Source organism: Callorhinus ursinus, unplaced genomic scaffold (genome assembly GCF_003265705.2).
Source record: "Callorhinus ursinus isolate GAN/ISIS: 27379988/994484 unplaced genomic scaffold, GSC_fseal_2.0 scaffold19, whole genome shotgun sequence".
NCBI classification, from domain to species: Eukaryota; Metazoa; Chordata; class Mammalia; order Carnivora; family Otariidae; genus Callorhinus; species Callorhinus ursinus.
The window spans coordinates 9,016,126-9,033,917 of NW_027397081.1; the positions used below are offsets into that span (position 1 = coordinate 9,016,126).

A 17,792-nucleotide genomic window follows, 5' to 3' on the forward strand; every position below is an offset into this window, starting at 1 on the left:
GTCAGCGGCTCAACCAACTGAGCCACCCAGGCGCTCCTTAGCAGTTATTTTTAAAAGAAATACAGATTTTTTGGGTAAAGCCTTGGTGATCCTTGGTTTCCCCTTGATGTTTCTGTTATGATCCCGTGGTGTTTCTTTACTACTATTTCTATTAAATGTGTTCTAATACTATTAATAACTAAAGCTCTATCCTCTTTTACCCCCCTCTCCTTCTGGTGGTTCTTCTCTTTCTTTTTTTTCTCTGTTCCCTTCTGCTTCCCCTTCTTTAGTCCAACCTCACTGTTCGGGCCCCTTACGGAAAAAGATTGCTGTTTTCAGCTAGTCTGGGAGAAAAAAAATCCTGATTCACTCCCCTTTCCACCCATCTTGTGGTGGGGCGTTGGGCCTTAAATCAGCAGAACGTGTGTGTGCGCGCGTGTGCAGCGCGCGCTCACGCCGGCACGCCTGCCTGCAGGCCTGGTGTGTGAGCTCGCGTGTGATTACAAGCGCATGCATACGCCGGCACGCCCGCCGGTGTGTCGAGTGTATGTGTGTGCGCTCACGTGTATGTATGTTCGCAGCGCGCGCGCACACTACCCGCACGCCCGCCGGGGGCCTGGTGTGTATGTGTCTGCAGTGTAGGTACACAAGCCCGCCCCCAGCTCGGTGTATGTGTGTTGTACGGACAGAGAGAGAGAGAGAGTGTGTGTGTGTGTGTGTGTGTGAGAGAGAGAGAGAGAGAGAGAGTGTGTGTGTGTGTGAGAGAGAGAGAGAGAGTGTGTGTGTGTGTGTGTGTGTGTGTGCGCGCGTGTGCGCGCACACACCAACCCGTCCGCGCGCCCGCGGTGCTCCCCCTTACGGACTCCTGGCCGGGGGCTGCCAGCCAGCGCCCCTCCACCCTTTGCGCGCCCAGCTGTTTCTATAGGAACCGCGACAGCGCCTGGGCCCCTCCGGCAGAGGCCCGGTGCGAGCATGCCCAGTGGAAGGCGCTAGTTTGGCTCGGGTCTAGGTTTCCAGTAAGTGAGTGGCCGGCGGGACTCCGGAGAGATCCCCATGAGCTGAGCAGAGAGTCTTTGTGTGCAGAGGGAGGAGGCGGCGGCGGCGGCCGCTGCCTGGCCTGGAGACCCCGCCCGGGGAGCCCCCGGCAGGAACAATGCTTGCCTGCCTGACCCGGGGGAACTTACTGGACGTCCTGCAGGAGGGCTTCAATGAGGTAACTGTCTGCTCCTCCCACTCCCAGCTCCCCTCCCCCAGCGCCTCCCGCCTAATCTCTGGAAGGGGTTCTCTGCCCCCATCCTCAGGCGGACCCCAGATCACTTCCGCCGCAGAGCCCTAAGGGGCCAAGGTGGTGGATACGGTGCCGACGAGATGGCTAACGGGGAGAAATCTGAAGGGCCGCCTGCCTCCAGTTCCCCTGAGCGATGCCCTTCCCTGGTGGCTTACCTGAGCCCAACAGACAGGACCAAAAACTCAGAGGTCATCTCCTTCCAAAAGAGGTGGTCTCCACTCTTCCCGGGGATTCTCCCCAAGAAAATCCCCAGGGAAGCCCCGGCATGTATGGCAAGAGTGCTCGTTCTATTTCAGGATCTAACTGGCTGGGCCAAGTTAGGGGTGGGGTGGAATTGCCTTGGTGGAAAGTTTGAGAGGGCAGGGTGACTAGGTGGTCCACATGAAGTGCTCTCTTCGTGTTTGTATCTCTTTCCATTTTCTGGGCAGTGGATTTCTTCACAACCAAGGGCATGGTTGGCAGACAGGACCTAAGAGGAGAGAGGTTGCTTGAGTTCCTGGCCCCGTTCAGGGGAACCAGCATTTGATCCCTTCTGTGTGAGAGTGGGGGGACTGGACCGTCGATCTGACCGGCAGTATGGACCAGGACTGGCTGGGGGTCTTTTTCTTTTCACTGTTTTCTCTCAGAATTCTGTTATTTCTTCCATTTCCTTCTCTTGTGACCCAGGAAATTCTGGTTTAGGACTCTCCCCCCACCTTGTGATTTGCTCCCTGTGTCTTCCATTGCTTCCAAGCCCCACCCCTTTGGGTCACCTGATTCCAGCATCCAGGGAGACCTTTATTTTACAAGGAGACCCAGGCTGTTGGTTGTGTCTTTCATCTTTTCTTCCTCTCTCTCTTTCCACCTCTCTCTTCCCTCTATGTCCTTCTTAAATATAAGGCTTTTTGAAGATCAGTTTTTAGTTAAACAACACATGAATCCACTCTCTTCTTAATATGAACATTACAGGCAAGACTGCCTGCCTTTGGCCACCCCTCCAATCCTGGCCTGTTCCCCAGAGGTGACCCTTCTCATGAATGTGTGTGTAAGAGTTTCTTTCTCCCGCTGCACTGTACATTCTTTCCTCAATTCCTGTTTCTAATTAAAAAGCTCCACAGCCGACCTGTCTCAGAAGCTTCCCAGCCCTTGCCCCTGTGCCCCAGCCTTGTTCCTGATGCAGGAAAACTGCAGAAATGGTGTCCCCACCTAATGAACAGAGTTGGGATTTTCCTTTGGCCCAGGGATGTCACAGCCTTCACGGAAGGGTGGAGCTTGCATCCTGCCTGCACTGCAGGGCTCCTCATTTTGCATCAGCCCTCCCTGAACACAAGTAATGGAATTGTTAAGAAAGAGCCACAGTCTGAGAGATGAAACACCACGGAGCCCGGAAGCCACCTCTTTAAGTGCTACCAGTATTCCTGCTTCCTCTTCTCTCGCTCTTGGCCTCTGGGCCTCCCCTGGTCTCAAGCTTCATACTGTCTGACCCATCTACCAATTGTGGCAGAAGCTCCTTAGGTCCTTCTATGGCTTCCCCGCTTTTTAACTCCCCCCCGCTGGGTGTCAGGTCCCACTGTCTTACTAGGCGGAGGAAACCAGCACAGTCAGCCCTAGCCTTTGCCTTCGGCTCCTTTTCAATTCCAGACCTTTCAACCAAAGAGCCAAAAGACTTGGCTGTCTTTTTCATGTTTTCGTGCTTCCATAAATATCCCCTGATCTCCCATTCTTGTAAGACATAAGGGGGAAGGACAGTGGGAGCGTTTTCTGTTTGTGGTGGGAACACAGTCTCTTCATCAAAACAACGCACACAACTTTATAATGAACTCAGGAATAATGCAGTAATGCCCCTTGTCCCTCTCTGATGTTTGATTTTCCTGCCCATCCTGTATGCTTTCCTCTGTCCCCTTCATGGGCTTATGTAAAATCCATCCCTTCTATTTGTAGATTGGAACTCTGATAGCCAATAGGTATTTCTGGTTTCTCTGAGAAATTGATGTCATCTAAATACTACTCATAGTAATATGTTAAATCCCAATGGCCCCCTGAGAGCTTAAATAATTCTTTCACATACATAATAAATTATATTAAATAATTCTTTTTACTTAGAGTATCATATCTAGTACTACTGAATACTGCTACGATTTGTTATTTCAGAGTTGCTGGAGCCCTGATTCTTTATTCCAGCTTCTAGAGTTGCTTGATAGATCTAGTAATATTCTATCTCTTTTGTTAGAGTCATGTGATAAGGATGTAAATAGGGACTTAAAAGCTGGTGTCAGAATACACTTTGATTCCTCTGAGAAGCTCTTCCTACTGAGGCTAAGAATACCACACATGTGTCCAATCATCTCTGGGGAATGATCCAAGCTTATCTGAAACCATTCTTCATCTCCCAGATGCTTTATAGATCTGTGTGGTTAGGGCTGTGACCTCATTCTGTTTGGCAGAGAAAACTGCCACAGGAAATGAAGCTATGGCTCTAATTCGTTAATTATAAGGGAACCCTGCAGCAGAGAGAAACCCTACCCTCTGAATCAAGGCTTCCCTCTACCCATTGTTGGCCCTGTTCTCAGTCCATTTGCCAGTATGCGTAACTGTGCATGACGATTTTCTTCTGCCACATTCCCTGGATAAAGCCCTTGCTTCAGCACACCTGACAAATTCCTCACAGAACTGATCTAGGTCAGTGTTGTCAGTGCAGTTCCTTTTATTGACATGGTTAATCTGCATTGTGAGTTATCCACAAATTTTGACTACCACCACATTCTGTAGCCTACCCTGGCTATCATCCCCTGTCTCCTGTGCTCTGGGCCTGGCCAGGCTATCCACAGTTCACATATTCCCCATTCTGCATGCGCCTCAAAGCTGTTTGTTTTCTCTGCTACTTGGTATTGATGTTGTCCTATTGTTGTCTTTGGTCGATGTGCCAACATAAATTTCTGCAAGTGTTTTTCTGGGGGCTGAACTTTCTTTTAAAAAGACTTGGGTGGTTGTGTTGGAAGGTTTTGATAGACCCGAGACTCTAATATGGTTTGGTCAATAAACATTCATTCATTCAGCTATTTAGTTCATTTATTGGGTGAGGGGATGGATAAAATAATTGAAACACACCTGGTTCCTGCTTCCAGAGAATTTATAGGGAGAGATTTGTAGGTGTGCTGAAAAAAAATTTTTTTAAACCATAATAGTATGCTTACCACAATAAGCATCCTAAAAGAGGTAGTGTTCATGGGAAATCATAGGGATCTCTTCTACTTAATGATATCCTGAAAAGCACCAAATATTTCCCAACCTATCTGCTCACTGAAGCCAAACTTTTTTTTCCTGCTAGTGTGGTAAACATACATGGAAGCACTCATTCTACAGGCATTCACTGAATTACTGTGTTTACCAGACACCAGGCCAGGCTCTGGAAATAGAAGTCAAATAACATAGAGTCTGTTCCCTGGTGGAGCTCACAGGTCAGTGAAAATAAAGTAAATGTTCAGAGTATCAGACTTGGGAAAATTGTGGTGATAGAGAAATTTTGTTTGTCAGGCAGAGCGAACCTGAGCCTGACTGTGGTGTAAATGGCCCAAGGGACTGAAAATTACGGGGAATGATTTATTAGAATGTTGGTCAACTGGATGGGAGTTGTGTGAGCCTTAATTTTTGAAACGTACAACCTGGAGGACTTTGCCTACCTGTTTCCCTCCAAGTAGAGTAGTAGAAACTTAGATCCCACAGGGAGATTCATCTGCGTGGCAGTCCCTGAGAAATACAAGGAGAGACTGTCTGGTGTCATCCCCATAAGGGGGACAAAGGGTGAGTGGGGAAGAGGACTGGCAGGTTGGAGCGGCTGTAGCAAACATCACCCCTCCGTGCCCCGTGCCTTCCATGAAGTAGAATTTGCGACATGGGGCCAGCCAGAGGCTTTCACACATTTCCACAGTGAATTCCTCTGTGCTTTGCTGTAGAAATTAAAAGGTCTGTTAAGTCTTTAATGTAACAAAGCACCATACTTCCTAACCCCCCCTTTTTTTTTATCCTGACTGCTTCCTCCTCTCCTCACCCAGGCTCATTGGCTTTGTTCCCACAGGAGTCAATGCCAGCTAAACAGATGCTCCCTGGCAGCAAGCTCTCAGGCAGCTTTATGTTCCTCATGGTGAGTGATGGGCTGGTCAGGCGTGTGGAGCAGTGATAGGGCACTGTTTGCCAGGTGCCACCCCCCCCAGGCACTTGAGAGAGACTGGGAAGAACTGGAAATGCTTCATTGGCCATGACTGGCCTTGTGTAGGTGGCAGGGACCAAAGTCTCAAAATGACACTTGGACTGAATATATTTCCTTATGTGTTATCCCCAAACCAGGCCCCTTTGAAGTAGTCATGAACATGACCTTCGATGGTCAGGTATGGTAAGGGGACAGGGATCCAATCCCAAAGGCCCTAAGAGTGGGCTCCATGCTCTGTTTCTAGGATAGGGGACACTCATCTGCAGTGATGTCTCTCTCATTCATTCACATGCATTTATTGAGCACTTACTTTATAACATGTACTCCTGAAGGAACAGAGTGTTTGTGGAACTTGTAACTAGTGGGAATTTCAAAATAAGGTTAGGAAATGAAATCTTTCAGAAAGTCTTTAGTTTTTCACTTTGTGGTATATCATCCTTTGACCACTGGGCTGAGCACTAATATGAAGAGCACGACCCATAGAGGAAGAAGAAATGTAATGACAATTTTACTTGTGAGCTTCATTTTTACCTAATTGGCCACCAGGTTCAATGAATAAGTCGCCTTTCCTGGCTCAGTACAGGCCTGAAAGAGTTAATAGAAAGGCTACACCACATTATGTTCTCTTACTGGCAGAATTCAGGCCAGTAATAACTCAGGCTTTCCAAACCTCCTGCTTTCCCCTCAGTTTCTCAGCAGCATATCCCCAGCCCCTCATCTTCTGCTGCTGGAGGGTCTCGGTCCCCCACAGGAATCTGGTTTCACTGTGAAGCTGATTTCCTTCCGGAGCCAGTCAGGTCTCCTCCTGAACTCTCTAGCATACCACCAGAACCCCACTGCTTCTCTTGTTTGTCTTTCCTGCTTGCCAGCAGGGAGCCACAGAGCTTAGTTTGGGATGCTTTCTGCACTAGGAACAGTAGTAGATCACAGACTTTCCTGGTGAAGCCCAGTAAGTGCTCTTTGCAACTCTAACCAAACAAGTCCCCTGCAGGAAGTCTCTTTGACCTTGAGGCTTAGAGGAGATAGAGAGGAGAGGCTGGGTTTGCAAACTTGTTTGGAAGGAAGGGCAGGTTCCAAAGAGAAACAGAAAGAAAATAACCTTTGGCGCAAGAGAGGTTTCAGGGTCAAGCTTCCTGCAGAAGTGAAGATGGTGGATAGAATTGTCAATGCTTGGAAGAATTTTAACTTCTATTGTAGGGTTATTTGGAGTGGCTTGGAGGAAGCTGATGGAGATTATGGAGTTGCTAAGGGCTCCCCACTCCAGCCACTCCTTGGTGTTACCACTATTCACACAGCTTTACGGCCATTTGGCCTCATCAAGCCAAAGTCCTGCTCAGCCAGCTTTCCCTGTGGCCGCATCTACTTTTCTCCCCCCTGATGCCTGACTCAAAGGACTGTCACAAAAGCCCCGTCTTTCTAGACTTCTGGATTGCACAGGCAGCTTTCTAGCTTCCCCAGGACAAGTTAGAGATGTTAATTCTGGACCAAGGTTAGTTCTGTGCTGTCACTGAAGCTCTATGTTTGATTGTCCTGCTACTTTGGTGGCAAGTGCAAGTGCCAAGAACCCAGCTTGAGCTAGCAGAAATAGAAAGTGGAATTTACTGACTCATGGAATCCAAGGAAAAGCTGAAAAATTAAACCATGCAAAGGGCAAGAATGGAGCAGAGTCTCAATGAAAACCAAGAACTCGAATGCTGGGAGCCTCCCTCCCTCTGCTCTTTGCCACTTATCTCTGGCGCTTTCTGCGGGCTGGCTTTATTCCCTTTCACTCCGTATGGCTTTTCTGTTGCGGGTGGGCAGCATGGCCTATGGCGACATCTAAGTTTTTTATCTTACAACTTTGTCAAAAAGAGATGGGTGGGGAGAAGGAGACAGATTCTCTTCCTGAAGGCCAGATCAAAAATTCTGGAGATTGGCTGGACTTGAACAGTCAACTCAGCTGGACCAGTGAACTGTGGCCATGGGTGTGGTGATGTTATAGCAGTCGAGTCCTAGGGCCCACACTGTGTCTGCAGAGGGGGCATGTTTCTACAGGAGGGGAATCACTGTGACCTGGGCAGCTACCCCAGGAGCTGTTAGCTATACCTAACCCCATGGGCCTGCCTTGAACCTATTGTCCTACTGTGATTCTCCAGCTGTTGTTGTCGGAAACAGAACAAGAACGAGGGGCATATTCAAGAAGTATATCTTAATATTCCAGATATTTTCATTTTGCCAAACCTATTGCATCTTGTCGTCACTGAATAATTGACTGATAAAGCGATAGCGCGAGAAGTAAACAGTTTAGTGGGGTTTTTTTTTCCCCCACCTGCTGCAAGAAGCCCTTAAGAAGTTATTTCATGTCTCTGGGGTAGGGGGTTGGAGGTGGAGAAAAAGAGGGTGAGTGAGCTAGGCTCTGGGTCCCCCACACGGGCCCTAACCAGGGAAGCTTTTCTCTATTTTACATATCTGCCTTTCACACGAGTTATAATTTGAGAAAAGACTATGGGGCCAAAAAAAGAAGGAGGAGGAGGGGGAGGAGAAGAAAACTACTCGTCCAACCCCGAGAGTAACAGCCTCTTGCAAAAAGCATATGGTCTTTCATCTGCTGCTGAAGTAGCTCTAGTAAATTTTAAAACCAAGCAGCAGAGCTACTCAGGGCCTAGGCTTGCACTACAGGCCTCTTTAAAGGTAAACGTCTTCGTGGGGGAGGTGGTGGTGTGGCTGGTCCTCCTGAGTGTCTCCTTTGTACTTCCAATCCACTTCTTCTGAGCCAGCAGTAGGCATTTACAGCAGGAACAGGGTCTGGCCTTCCCCTTGGGTGTGAGGTACAGATGCCTTCAGGTCAAAGAGGAGGTTTGGTTTAGTGCTCGGCTCCCCAGATTAGACTTCCTGGGCCGGCGGAGACCTAAAGCCCGGGCACCCCAACCTGCGCATGAGAGTAGCCCCACTCAGTCCCGAGTCTCTGGTCCCCTTGTGAGACGCCGCCGCCGTTCAGGCGTCTCTGTCAACATGCCGACACAGTAGCGACAGGACAAAGGCCCTTCTTCAATCAGAAGTATTTTATCAATGATTTCATCCATGATATCAATGATTGCATGCTTATCAGTTTTTTAAATGCCATGAATCTGGGTAGAATAGGAACTTGGTGTCTCCAGGGCATGTTTAGCCTTCCCTGTACTTTCCAGCTTCCTGCAGCGCGTCCCTTCCTGAAGCCTCCTTCATTCTGTTTGTCCCTCTCGCTATTAACCGGCAAGCGGGCCGACTTCATAGTGAAGAGGGGCGATTGCATTGGAGCTCCTTCCACTGCCCTGGTTAGCAGCTAGCTCCCAAGACCTGACCTTTATTGTTCACCTGTGTATACCCACTGATGTTTGTCCCCCATTGTTCCTGGAGCTCTTCTTTCCAGTTTCTCTCTTAACTCAGATGAAAGACCCCATGGCTGTAAACTGAAACTATACTCCTCGAGCAGTCACTGCCCAGACTGCCCAGACCAGTTTGAGCTTAACCCCTGACTCCTGCCTGCGCTGATGGACCATGGAGTGACCCATGGAGTGACCGACAGTTACCTTCACCTCATTATAATGCTAAAATCTCTGCCCAGGATGGAGCACGACGTATGTCTATGTTACCTTAGGGTTCATGTGTGACCTTATGCCCCCCTCTACATACGATGGCAGGGCTCCTCTTTCTAAATATGCATCCTAACCCTAAATAAAAGGAACCCATCCACCTTTGCTTGGGGAGTTGCAGCTTTAGAAATTATTCCCTATGATCTCCTTATCTGCTACAAATAAAATTTCCTTTGTATGAGCAAACTCACGTTAGTTCAGTTACACCTCTTCCCCACCTCCAAACTTCTCCACAGAAGTACCTTCTCCTGCCTCCTCATGATCAGAGGAGGAAGTGGCCCTCTTCCTTTCCTCTGGAACCTTGCCCCATCATTCATACCCCCCCGCCCGCCCCGCCGTGTCTGTTTCTCCTCCACCCACCCCTCATCTTGGCCTCCAGATGTCCTCTCATCCTAAAACACCCTCGTTCCCCATTCCACCTTCCCCTCCAGCTAATACCTCTTCTCCTCCCCTCACTGCCTCTGTTTACCTGCTTCCTGGTGTCTTCTCGGTTTGCTGCCCTCTTGACTTTTAACCCACCACTCTACAGTAGCTGTTCTCAAAAAGGTCACCAAAGCCTGTTAATTATTCATTGAAATGGGCTTTCCAGTCCTTAGCCTGACTTTTCAATAGTGTTCGACATTATTGACGGCCCGTCTTAAAATTCTCTCATGCCCAGATTCCCAGATTCTTTTTCTATCGGATTTCCTATTCTAAAATTATTTTATTTTAAAATTTTTATTTATTTAAGTAATCTCTATGCCCAATGCAGGGCTAAACTCACGTCTCCGAGACCAAGAGTTGTATGCTCCATCGACTGAGCTGGCCAGGTACCCCAATAATTTTATTTTTTGCTCACTATGTTCTTTGGACTAAGATAGAGTGGTTTCACATCGCTTTTTTTTTTTTTTTTGCCATTTATCAGTGCTGTGGTCTTGAGCAAGTTTTTCCATGAGAAATGGGGCTAATAATACAGATTTTAAGGATTGGGTATGAGAATTAGAGGAGATAATTCATAAAAAGTGCCTCGTTCAGTGGCTGACAAGAGTTGGCAGTCAGTACATTTTCATTTTCTTCTTTTCCTTCAGTGACCTCTCTCCCCACTCCCTTTCCTGCCAAATTATGTTTTATAGTTCACCTTACTTTTTGGGGTGTTGTAAGATCCCAGGATTTGGGGTCAGCGCTGAATTCAAATCCCTTTCCTGCCTCTTACCAGCCCTGTGACCCTGCACATGTTGTTGCTCTCAAACCTTGGTTTCCACATCTGTAAAATGGGAATAATAGTTCCTCACAGGATCAGTGTGTGTGTGTGTGTGTGTGTGTGTGTGTGTGTGTGTGTGTGTGCGCGCGCATGCGCACGCATTGGGGGGTTATAAATAAATAAATATTAAAAATATATTGCATATATAAATATAAATTAAAATATGCATTATATATTTATTTTTATATACCTAGGAAAGGATGTGGTAAAGTGCTTAGCACAGTCCTGGCAGGTAGTAAGCACTCAGTAGATGGTAGTTACTGTCTTATTTGCACCTGGCCTGTGCCTGTCACCCACAGATACTCTCAAACATGCATCTCCCACCCAGCCCCCATCTCCTGTGCTCTAGCACCTGTATTTTGCCAACTGGCTGTAGAACATCTTTACTCTGATGGCTTCAAATAGCTCAAACTCTTGTTCAAAACTGAACTATTTGCTCCTCACATTTTCTCCATCTCAGTGAAAGGAAATTATCCCTCAGGTGTAACTTTTTGGACCTTCTCTTTTTGTCACTGCTTTTATCCTATCGGTCACCTGACTTGTTTCTGGAATTTTCTAATGATACTGTTCATTTCAGGTTCTCATAATCTCTCACTTGAATTATTGCCTGGTCTCCTCATTGGTTTCTCCGAATCTGGATGCTCCTCGTTCTATCCCGTGTTCTACTGTGTGTCCAGAGTGACCTTTCTAAGATGCAGGTCTCACTGTTTCACCCTCCTGTTTCAAAACTCCACGTGTTGCTGTTGCAGGTCTTTGAGCTGTAAGTCTAAGTGCAGATAGGTCTCGTGCTGACCTATTTTCCCATCGCTGGCCACTGAAGGCTCTGCCCACACACGAATTTGTTAGCTGGCTGTTCCTCCAGGATGCCATATGCCTTCACTGCTCTTCCTTCCTGCCTGCCTTCCTTCCTTCCTTCCTTCCTGCCTTCCTCCCTCCCTCCCTTCCTTTCCTCTTCCTCTCTCCCTTCCTTCCTTTCCCCTTCCTTCCTCTCTTTCTTTCTTTCTTTCTTTCTTTCTTTCTTTCTTTCTTTCTCTTTCTTCTTCTTTTCTTTCTTCCTTCCTTCCTTCCTTCCTTCCTTCCTTCCTTCCTTTCTTTCTTTCTTTCTTTCTTTCTTTCTTTCTTTCTTTCTTTCTTTCTTTCTTTCTTTCTTTCTTTCTTTCTTTCTTCTCTCTTCTTTCACCACCTCTCCCTAGGATGCCCTTCTCCCCTTCTCCAACTGGCAAACATCCTTAGGGAACTAGACAAATGTCTTCTTCCCTCTAGACCCTTCCCTGATCCCCACATCCTTCCATCCTGTTGCTCCTTCTGTGCACAGATAGTATTTGTTAATATTTCTCTATTGCCACCATAATTACTTTGTATCATAGTTATTGATGTGCCTGTAAACGCAGAACCTGGCACAATTCCTAGCAATGTAGGTTGATTTGAATAAATGAGTGCATGAAATGATAACCATCTAGAAGGATCTTGTGAGACGGGATTTAACAAGTGAAATTTGTTATAGGTAAATATGGATCAAGAAGACCAGTTTTACAAGAATGAAGATGGATGAGATTGGTTTAACAGCAGAACGTGTTAAGAATTATGTAGGGGTTTTGGTTGACAGTTCAGTGTGAGTCAACAATGTAAGGTGGTAACAAAAAAAAGAAAAAGAAGAGGAGGAGGGAGGGAGAGGAGGAAAAAAATGTGAACTATTTTGGATGAAGAAGCTGAGCGTCTGGTTTTACCCCCAGAATATTGTGTTTGGTTCTAGGTATCATGGTTTTGGAGGTTGAGACTTCTTGAAAAGATTATCAAAATAGACAAACTGCTAGCTAACACAATGCAGAAGAAAAAAGGGAGAAAGCACAAATATACAAAATAAGAAGTGACAGTGGAGAAGTAACCACTGAAGCAAAAAATAGTAAGAGTCTTTGAGGTCTGTGCGAACACATTTTAAAACTTTGATGAAATGGATAATTTCCTAGGGAAATGCTGATGACCCAAATTGAAAGAGACAGAAAATTTAAACAGATCATTTTCTATGGAAGAAAGAGAGAATCCTATTAAGAAGCTATCTCTCAAAAAAAGTACCAGTTCCAGATTATTTCATAGAGGAATTCTACCAAACTGCCACATATTACCAGATAGTTCCAGTGCTCTATGTATTATTTCAGAGCATTGAAAAGGAAGAGAAACTTCCTACTTTTTTTAAAAAGCAGATATAATATTGATGCCTAAACATGATAAAGACAGTGCAAAAAGGGAAACCAGACTAATATTTATGAATACCCATGAAAAAGTACCATACATATAGTATTAACATAGCAATAATAAATAGAACACAACATTAAACATATAATTCACTATCATCAGGTGGGTTTCATTCCAAGAATGCCAAGGTAGGCTCATTATTAGGAAATCCATTAGTATTGTATACCGTATTAATAGGTCTCAGGAAAAGTAATCACAAGATTATCTCAGTAAAGGTTGACAGATCTTTTATTGAAATTCAACATCCATTCTTCATTAAAACAGTCAAGAAAATAAGACTTGATTGATATACTTAACATGATAAAATATATATACCTTAGTCCTAAAACCAGTAACTTCCTAAATTGGGAAACACTGCAAGGATTTTCTCTAAGTCTAGGAACAAGGACAGGTTGCCCGTTCTCTAGTCTACTTTGTACCAGAGGTATCAGCCAGCGCAATTAGACTAGAGAAGTTGATTAGAGGCACAAGGCGTAGTAATGAAATAAAACTATTTATTTTTGCAAAAAAATAATAATCCTGGAAATCGAAAAGAATTAGTGATAAAACCCAAACAATAAAAGATAAGGTAACAGGATATAAAATTAACATATTGAAATCAATAGCTTTATATACCCAAAACGTAGCCAGAGACCATAATGATAGAGGAAAGTTCATTTGCAATTGCAACAAGGAAGACTGAATACTTAGAAATGAACCTAAGGAGAAATGTGTAAAACCTACAGGAGGAAAACTTTAAAACACTCCTGGAAGACACATTTGAACAAAGGGAACAGCATCCCCTGTTCTTGGGTAGGATGATTTCACATCATAAAGGTTACAGGTCTCCCTAAATTAATTTATAAATGTAATATAATCCCAATAAAATTGCCCACAGGCTTTTTTAGGAGGTTAGGTAAAAATAACAAAATACATATGGAGAAATAAATATGCAAGAATAGTCAAGAGAGCACTAAAAAAATGAAATTTTCAGGGGGCAGGGACTAGCTTTAGTGGGCATTAAAATGTACTGTAAAGCCTCTATAATTAAAACATTATGCATGAATAAACAAATATATGAATGATGTAGGATGCAAAACCCATAAATAGACCCAAGGACTTATGGAAATTTAGTATATGATAAAGGTAACATCTCAGACCACCAGGGTAAAGAGGGAGTTTTTAATAAATGGTGCTAGAACAACTGGGTAGTTGTTTGGAAAAAGATGAATTGGATTTATTTCTTACATCATACACAAGAATAGACTCCAGATGGATCAGGGATCTAAATGTAAAAAAAATGAAACCATACAAGAACTAGAAAAAAAAACCAGGTAGATTCTTCGTTCACCTTAATCAAGGGAAAGGCTTTCTAACCATGATTCAGAATTCAGAGGCAATATATTAAACAATCAATAAATGTGATTATATAAAAATAGAAACTCATGGTCAAAAAGACAAAACAAGTGAAGTCAAAAGACAACTGACAAACAAATATCTGCAACACATGTCAAAGACAAAAGGGTAACATTTCTAAGATGTAAAAAATTCTTAAAAATTCTTAAAAAAATTCTAAAAAAAAGGACAAAGGACCAAAAACTTTGAGAGAAAAATGAGAAAAAGGCAATTCATTTAGATATGAAAAAAGTGATAAAAGGTAAAAGGTATAAAATAGATTATTAAACTTACAAAAAGAAGGTCTTTTTAAGATTTTATTTATTCATTTGAAAGAGAGAGCGCGCGAGAGCATGGGGGGCCGGGCAGAAGGAGAGGGAGGAACAGGCTCCCCGCCGAGCAGGAAACCCGATGCGGGGCTCCATCCCAGGACCCTGGGATCACGACCTGAGCCGAAGGCAGACGCCTAACTGACTGAGCCACCCAGGCGCCCCTACAAAAACAGGTTTAAGTTCATAATGAAATAAATGAAAATTAAAACAACACTAAGATAAAATTTCTCATCACACTGGCAAGAATTGAAAGTACAACATATTCTGTTGGTAAGGCTGTGGAAAAGTGTGCTCTCATGCCTTCCTTTGGGAATGCAAACAGGTACAACTGTCGGCAGGGAATTTGGCCATGTCTGATAAAATTATCCACCGACCCGCCTTTTGAGCCAGCAATCCCACTTCTCGGAATCTACCCTGAAGGTAGACCTGTATCAACATGAAAACACACGTGCGCAGGGCCACTTGTTGTGGTATTGTTTGTAATTGCAAAGCCTTGGAAAAACTCTAAATGCCCACATATAGGGGAATGGTTTCATAAATTATGGCATATCCACATAATAGAGTGCTGCAGTAGCTGTAAAAATGAATAAGGAAAAATCTCCAAACCAGTATGGGGTGATTTCCAGAATATATTAAGTGAAGCAAAGTGAAAAGCACAAGTGCAAAGGGAATATCAATGCTGTGCTACTTTTCACACAAGAAGGAAAGGAAAAAGTGGAGCGCATGAAGTTGGTTATGTATGGGGTGAGTAGGAGAGGGTGGAAAGAGCTTAGAGGAGGGAGTGGAGTAGAAAGAACGATGGGGTGGGGGGCTGACACCTTCCTGACTAGATGTTTTTGTATAGCTCTGATTTTTGGAATCTTGTTAATCTTTAACCTGATCATCCTGAATGTGGGGGGAACCCACAGTGGACTACTGATACTAAGAAAGGAACCCAACTGTATTACAAATGAAGAACAGAACCATACCAAAGGGGGTGGAGAACTAACTTATGTGACTTTTCAATCAGTATTTTGACTAATACTGTAAGAGTAAAGACAAAAAGAACTATGCACAAATATTATATTATAGTTAGTAAAGTAATTTTTCACACGGTATGAGTTAGCAAGTCTGATACTGTTTTATATGTTCTCTAGGATCGAGCAAATATTAGTAAATATATAGTGGAGAGTAAGAGTAGGGTTTCTCACTGGGAGAAAGGAGTTATAATGAAGAAAAGGGACTGGAAGGAGTGAATTCTGTGGGTTGGGTTAGAGGAGGGATGAGTGTAATTTATGCTATAATTCCTGGTATGTCTCTCTGTCAAGATAAGTAGACACAGACGTGTGTCTGTGTGTGTACATACCCGTATTTCCTACTCTACTACTGAGAGGGCCAAGAATGTTACCCTAGTAACAATGAGCACAACTCATGCTCAAAGTTTGGTTTCTAAAAGCTATTCTCCAATAAAAAGAACTGGAGTTCTTTTGAGAAATAGCTGATTCCAGAGCTGGGCAAGGAAAGTACAAGATGAGGAGTGTGTAATATCTTCTGATGCCAGAAAGTAAGTGTTCGAAAAACATGATCGGGCCATATGATCCAGCAGTCCTACTTCTGGGTCTGTATCCAAAAGAATTCAAAGTGGGATCTTGAAGAGGTGTTTGCACACTCATGTTCACAGCAGCAGTATTCACAACAGAAGTAACCCACGGGTCCATCAACAGATGAATGGATAAGCAATATGTGGTGTAAACACACAATTGAATATTATTCAGTCTTAAAAAGGAAGGAAATTCTGACACATGCTACAATATGGATGAACCTTGAGGACATTATGCTAAGTGAAATAAGCCAATCACAGAAAGGCATCATACTGTATGATTCCAGTATTTGAGTTATCTAAAGTATTCAAATTCATAGAAAGTAGAATGGTGGTTGCCAGGGGCTGAGAGGAGGGGGAAGTGGGATTTGTTTAATGGGTACAAGGTTTCAATTTTGCAACATGAGAAATATCTGTAGATTCATTGCACTGCAGTGTGAATATACTTAACATTACTGAACTGTACACTTAAAAATAGTTGAGATGACAAATTTTATGTTACGTGTTTTTTACCACAAATGTTATTTTTTTTATTTTTTAAAAATATTTTATCTATTTGACAGAGAGAGAGAGAGCACAAGCAGTGGGAGAAGCAGAGGGAGAGGGAGAGGCAGGCTCCCTGCTGGGCAGGGAGCCCAATGTGGGGCTCGATCCCAGAACCCTGGGATCATGACCTGAGCTGAAGTTAGTCGTTTAACCAACTGAGCCACCCAGGTCCCCCCACCACAATTTTTTAAAAAGTGACTGGAGCATATGAAAAGGATACAGAAACCAACATTCGTCCCAATTTGAGCAGCAAAATAAATAATGATAGTAATGGATTAATATAATAAATAAATAAAAGTGAAATAAATACCCATGAGCCCATACTAACGTAAATAAGTTAATAGGGGGAGAAGGGAGAACTCCTCCTCATATGAGCAATTCCAATAACTGTAGAAGGAATGATGGAATTAGAAAAATCATCATTTGGGGAATGTCATAGTAATCAATCAGGAAAAGAAAACTCAATGATCTTTCAGGAAAGAAAAATCGATGTTCAATTTGAAATGGACAGGTAAAGTGATGATGAGAAAAAGGATATTTTCATAGTCTCAAAGCATTTTCCCACAAGATACTTACCAATTACAAGGGGAAAATGGCAACTTTACAGTAGAGAAACCTGGCAGACACTACCTTAACCGATTGATCACAATTTTACCAATAATGAGATGTATTGGCATCATGTGCCTGTTGATATGATGCACTGAGAAGAGTACAGTAGGACTTCTGTGTTATTCCTGCCCAAAATCTATAACCTGAATTTAATCAGTAAGAAATTTCAGAAAAACCCAAGTTGAGGGACACTGTACAGAATAAGTGGGCAATATTCTTCGAAATTGTCAAGATCATGAAAGACAGAGAAAGATTTAGCAACTGTCCCAGATTGGAGGAGACCAACGAGACATGACGGCTAAGCATAGTGTGAGATCTTGGATGGTAAAAGGACAGTGGGACAATTGGTGAAGTTTGAATACGGTCTGGAGATTAGTTAATGGTATTGTGTTAGTGTGGATGACCTGTTCTGATCTTGTACTGTGGTTCTGTAAGATGTAAACATCTGGGGAAGCTAGGGAATGGCGATTGGGGAACTCTCTATACCATTTTTGTTACTTTCATGTAAGTATGAAATTATTTCAAAATGAACACTTAACAAAATAAAAATAATACTTGGGGTTTTGAATAACCCCCTAGTGTGGGTCGACAGTGTTTTCTGGTGGCCAAGGAAGGAAGAAGGAAAGGAAAAAAAAAAAAAAGAAACGTCTAGAATGAGGAATCTTCATGTCTCCTTTTATACCCAGAGTATTATGTTAGGTTCTAGATGTCTTGGTTTCAGAGAGATTTAGACAGGAGATCAATAATACTTGAAGCCATTTTGTGTAAGGGGTGTTGACCTTGGCTCGCAACCCT

The 17,792-nt window shown here is 43.8% G+C and overlaps 1 protein-coding gene across 17 annotated transcripts in view; it reads left to right on the top strand.

Annotated features, from left to right (window-relative positions):
* Positions 1–17,792, top strand: part of DIXDC1 (DIX domain containing 1) — a 68,052-nt gene that overhangs the window by 7,900 nt on the left and 42,360 nt on the right. For 3 of the 17 annotated variants that reach the window (XM_073903736.1, XM_025893881.2, XM_073903738.1), the window contains exon 3: positions 5,322–5,387. The exons of 7 other annotated variants lie outside the window; for them this stretch is intronic. In XM_073903736.1, the coding sequence (XP_073759837.1) occupies positions 5,322–5,387 (66 nt within the window). Of the gene's footprint in view, positions 1–697; positions 1,193–5,321; positions 5,388–17,792 lie in introns of those variants that run through there. 7 more of the 17 variants (XM_073903734.1, XM_073903735.1, XM_073903745.1 and 4 more) reach the window with 6 other exon arrangements.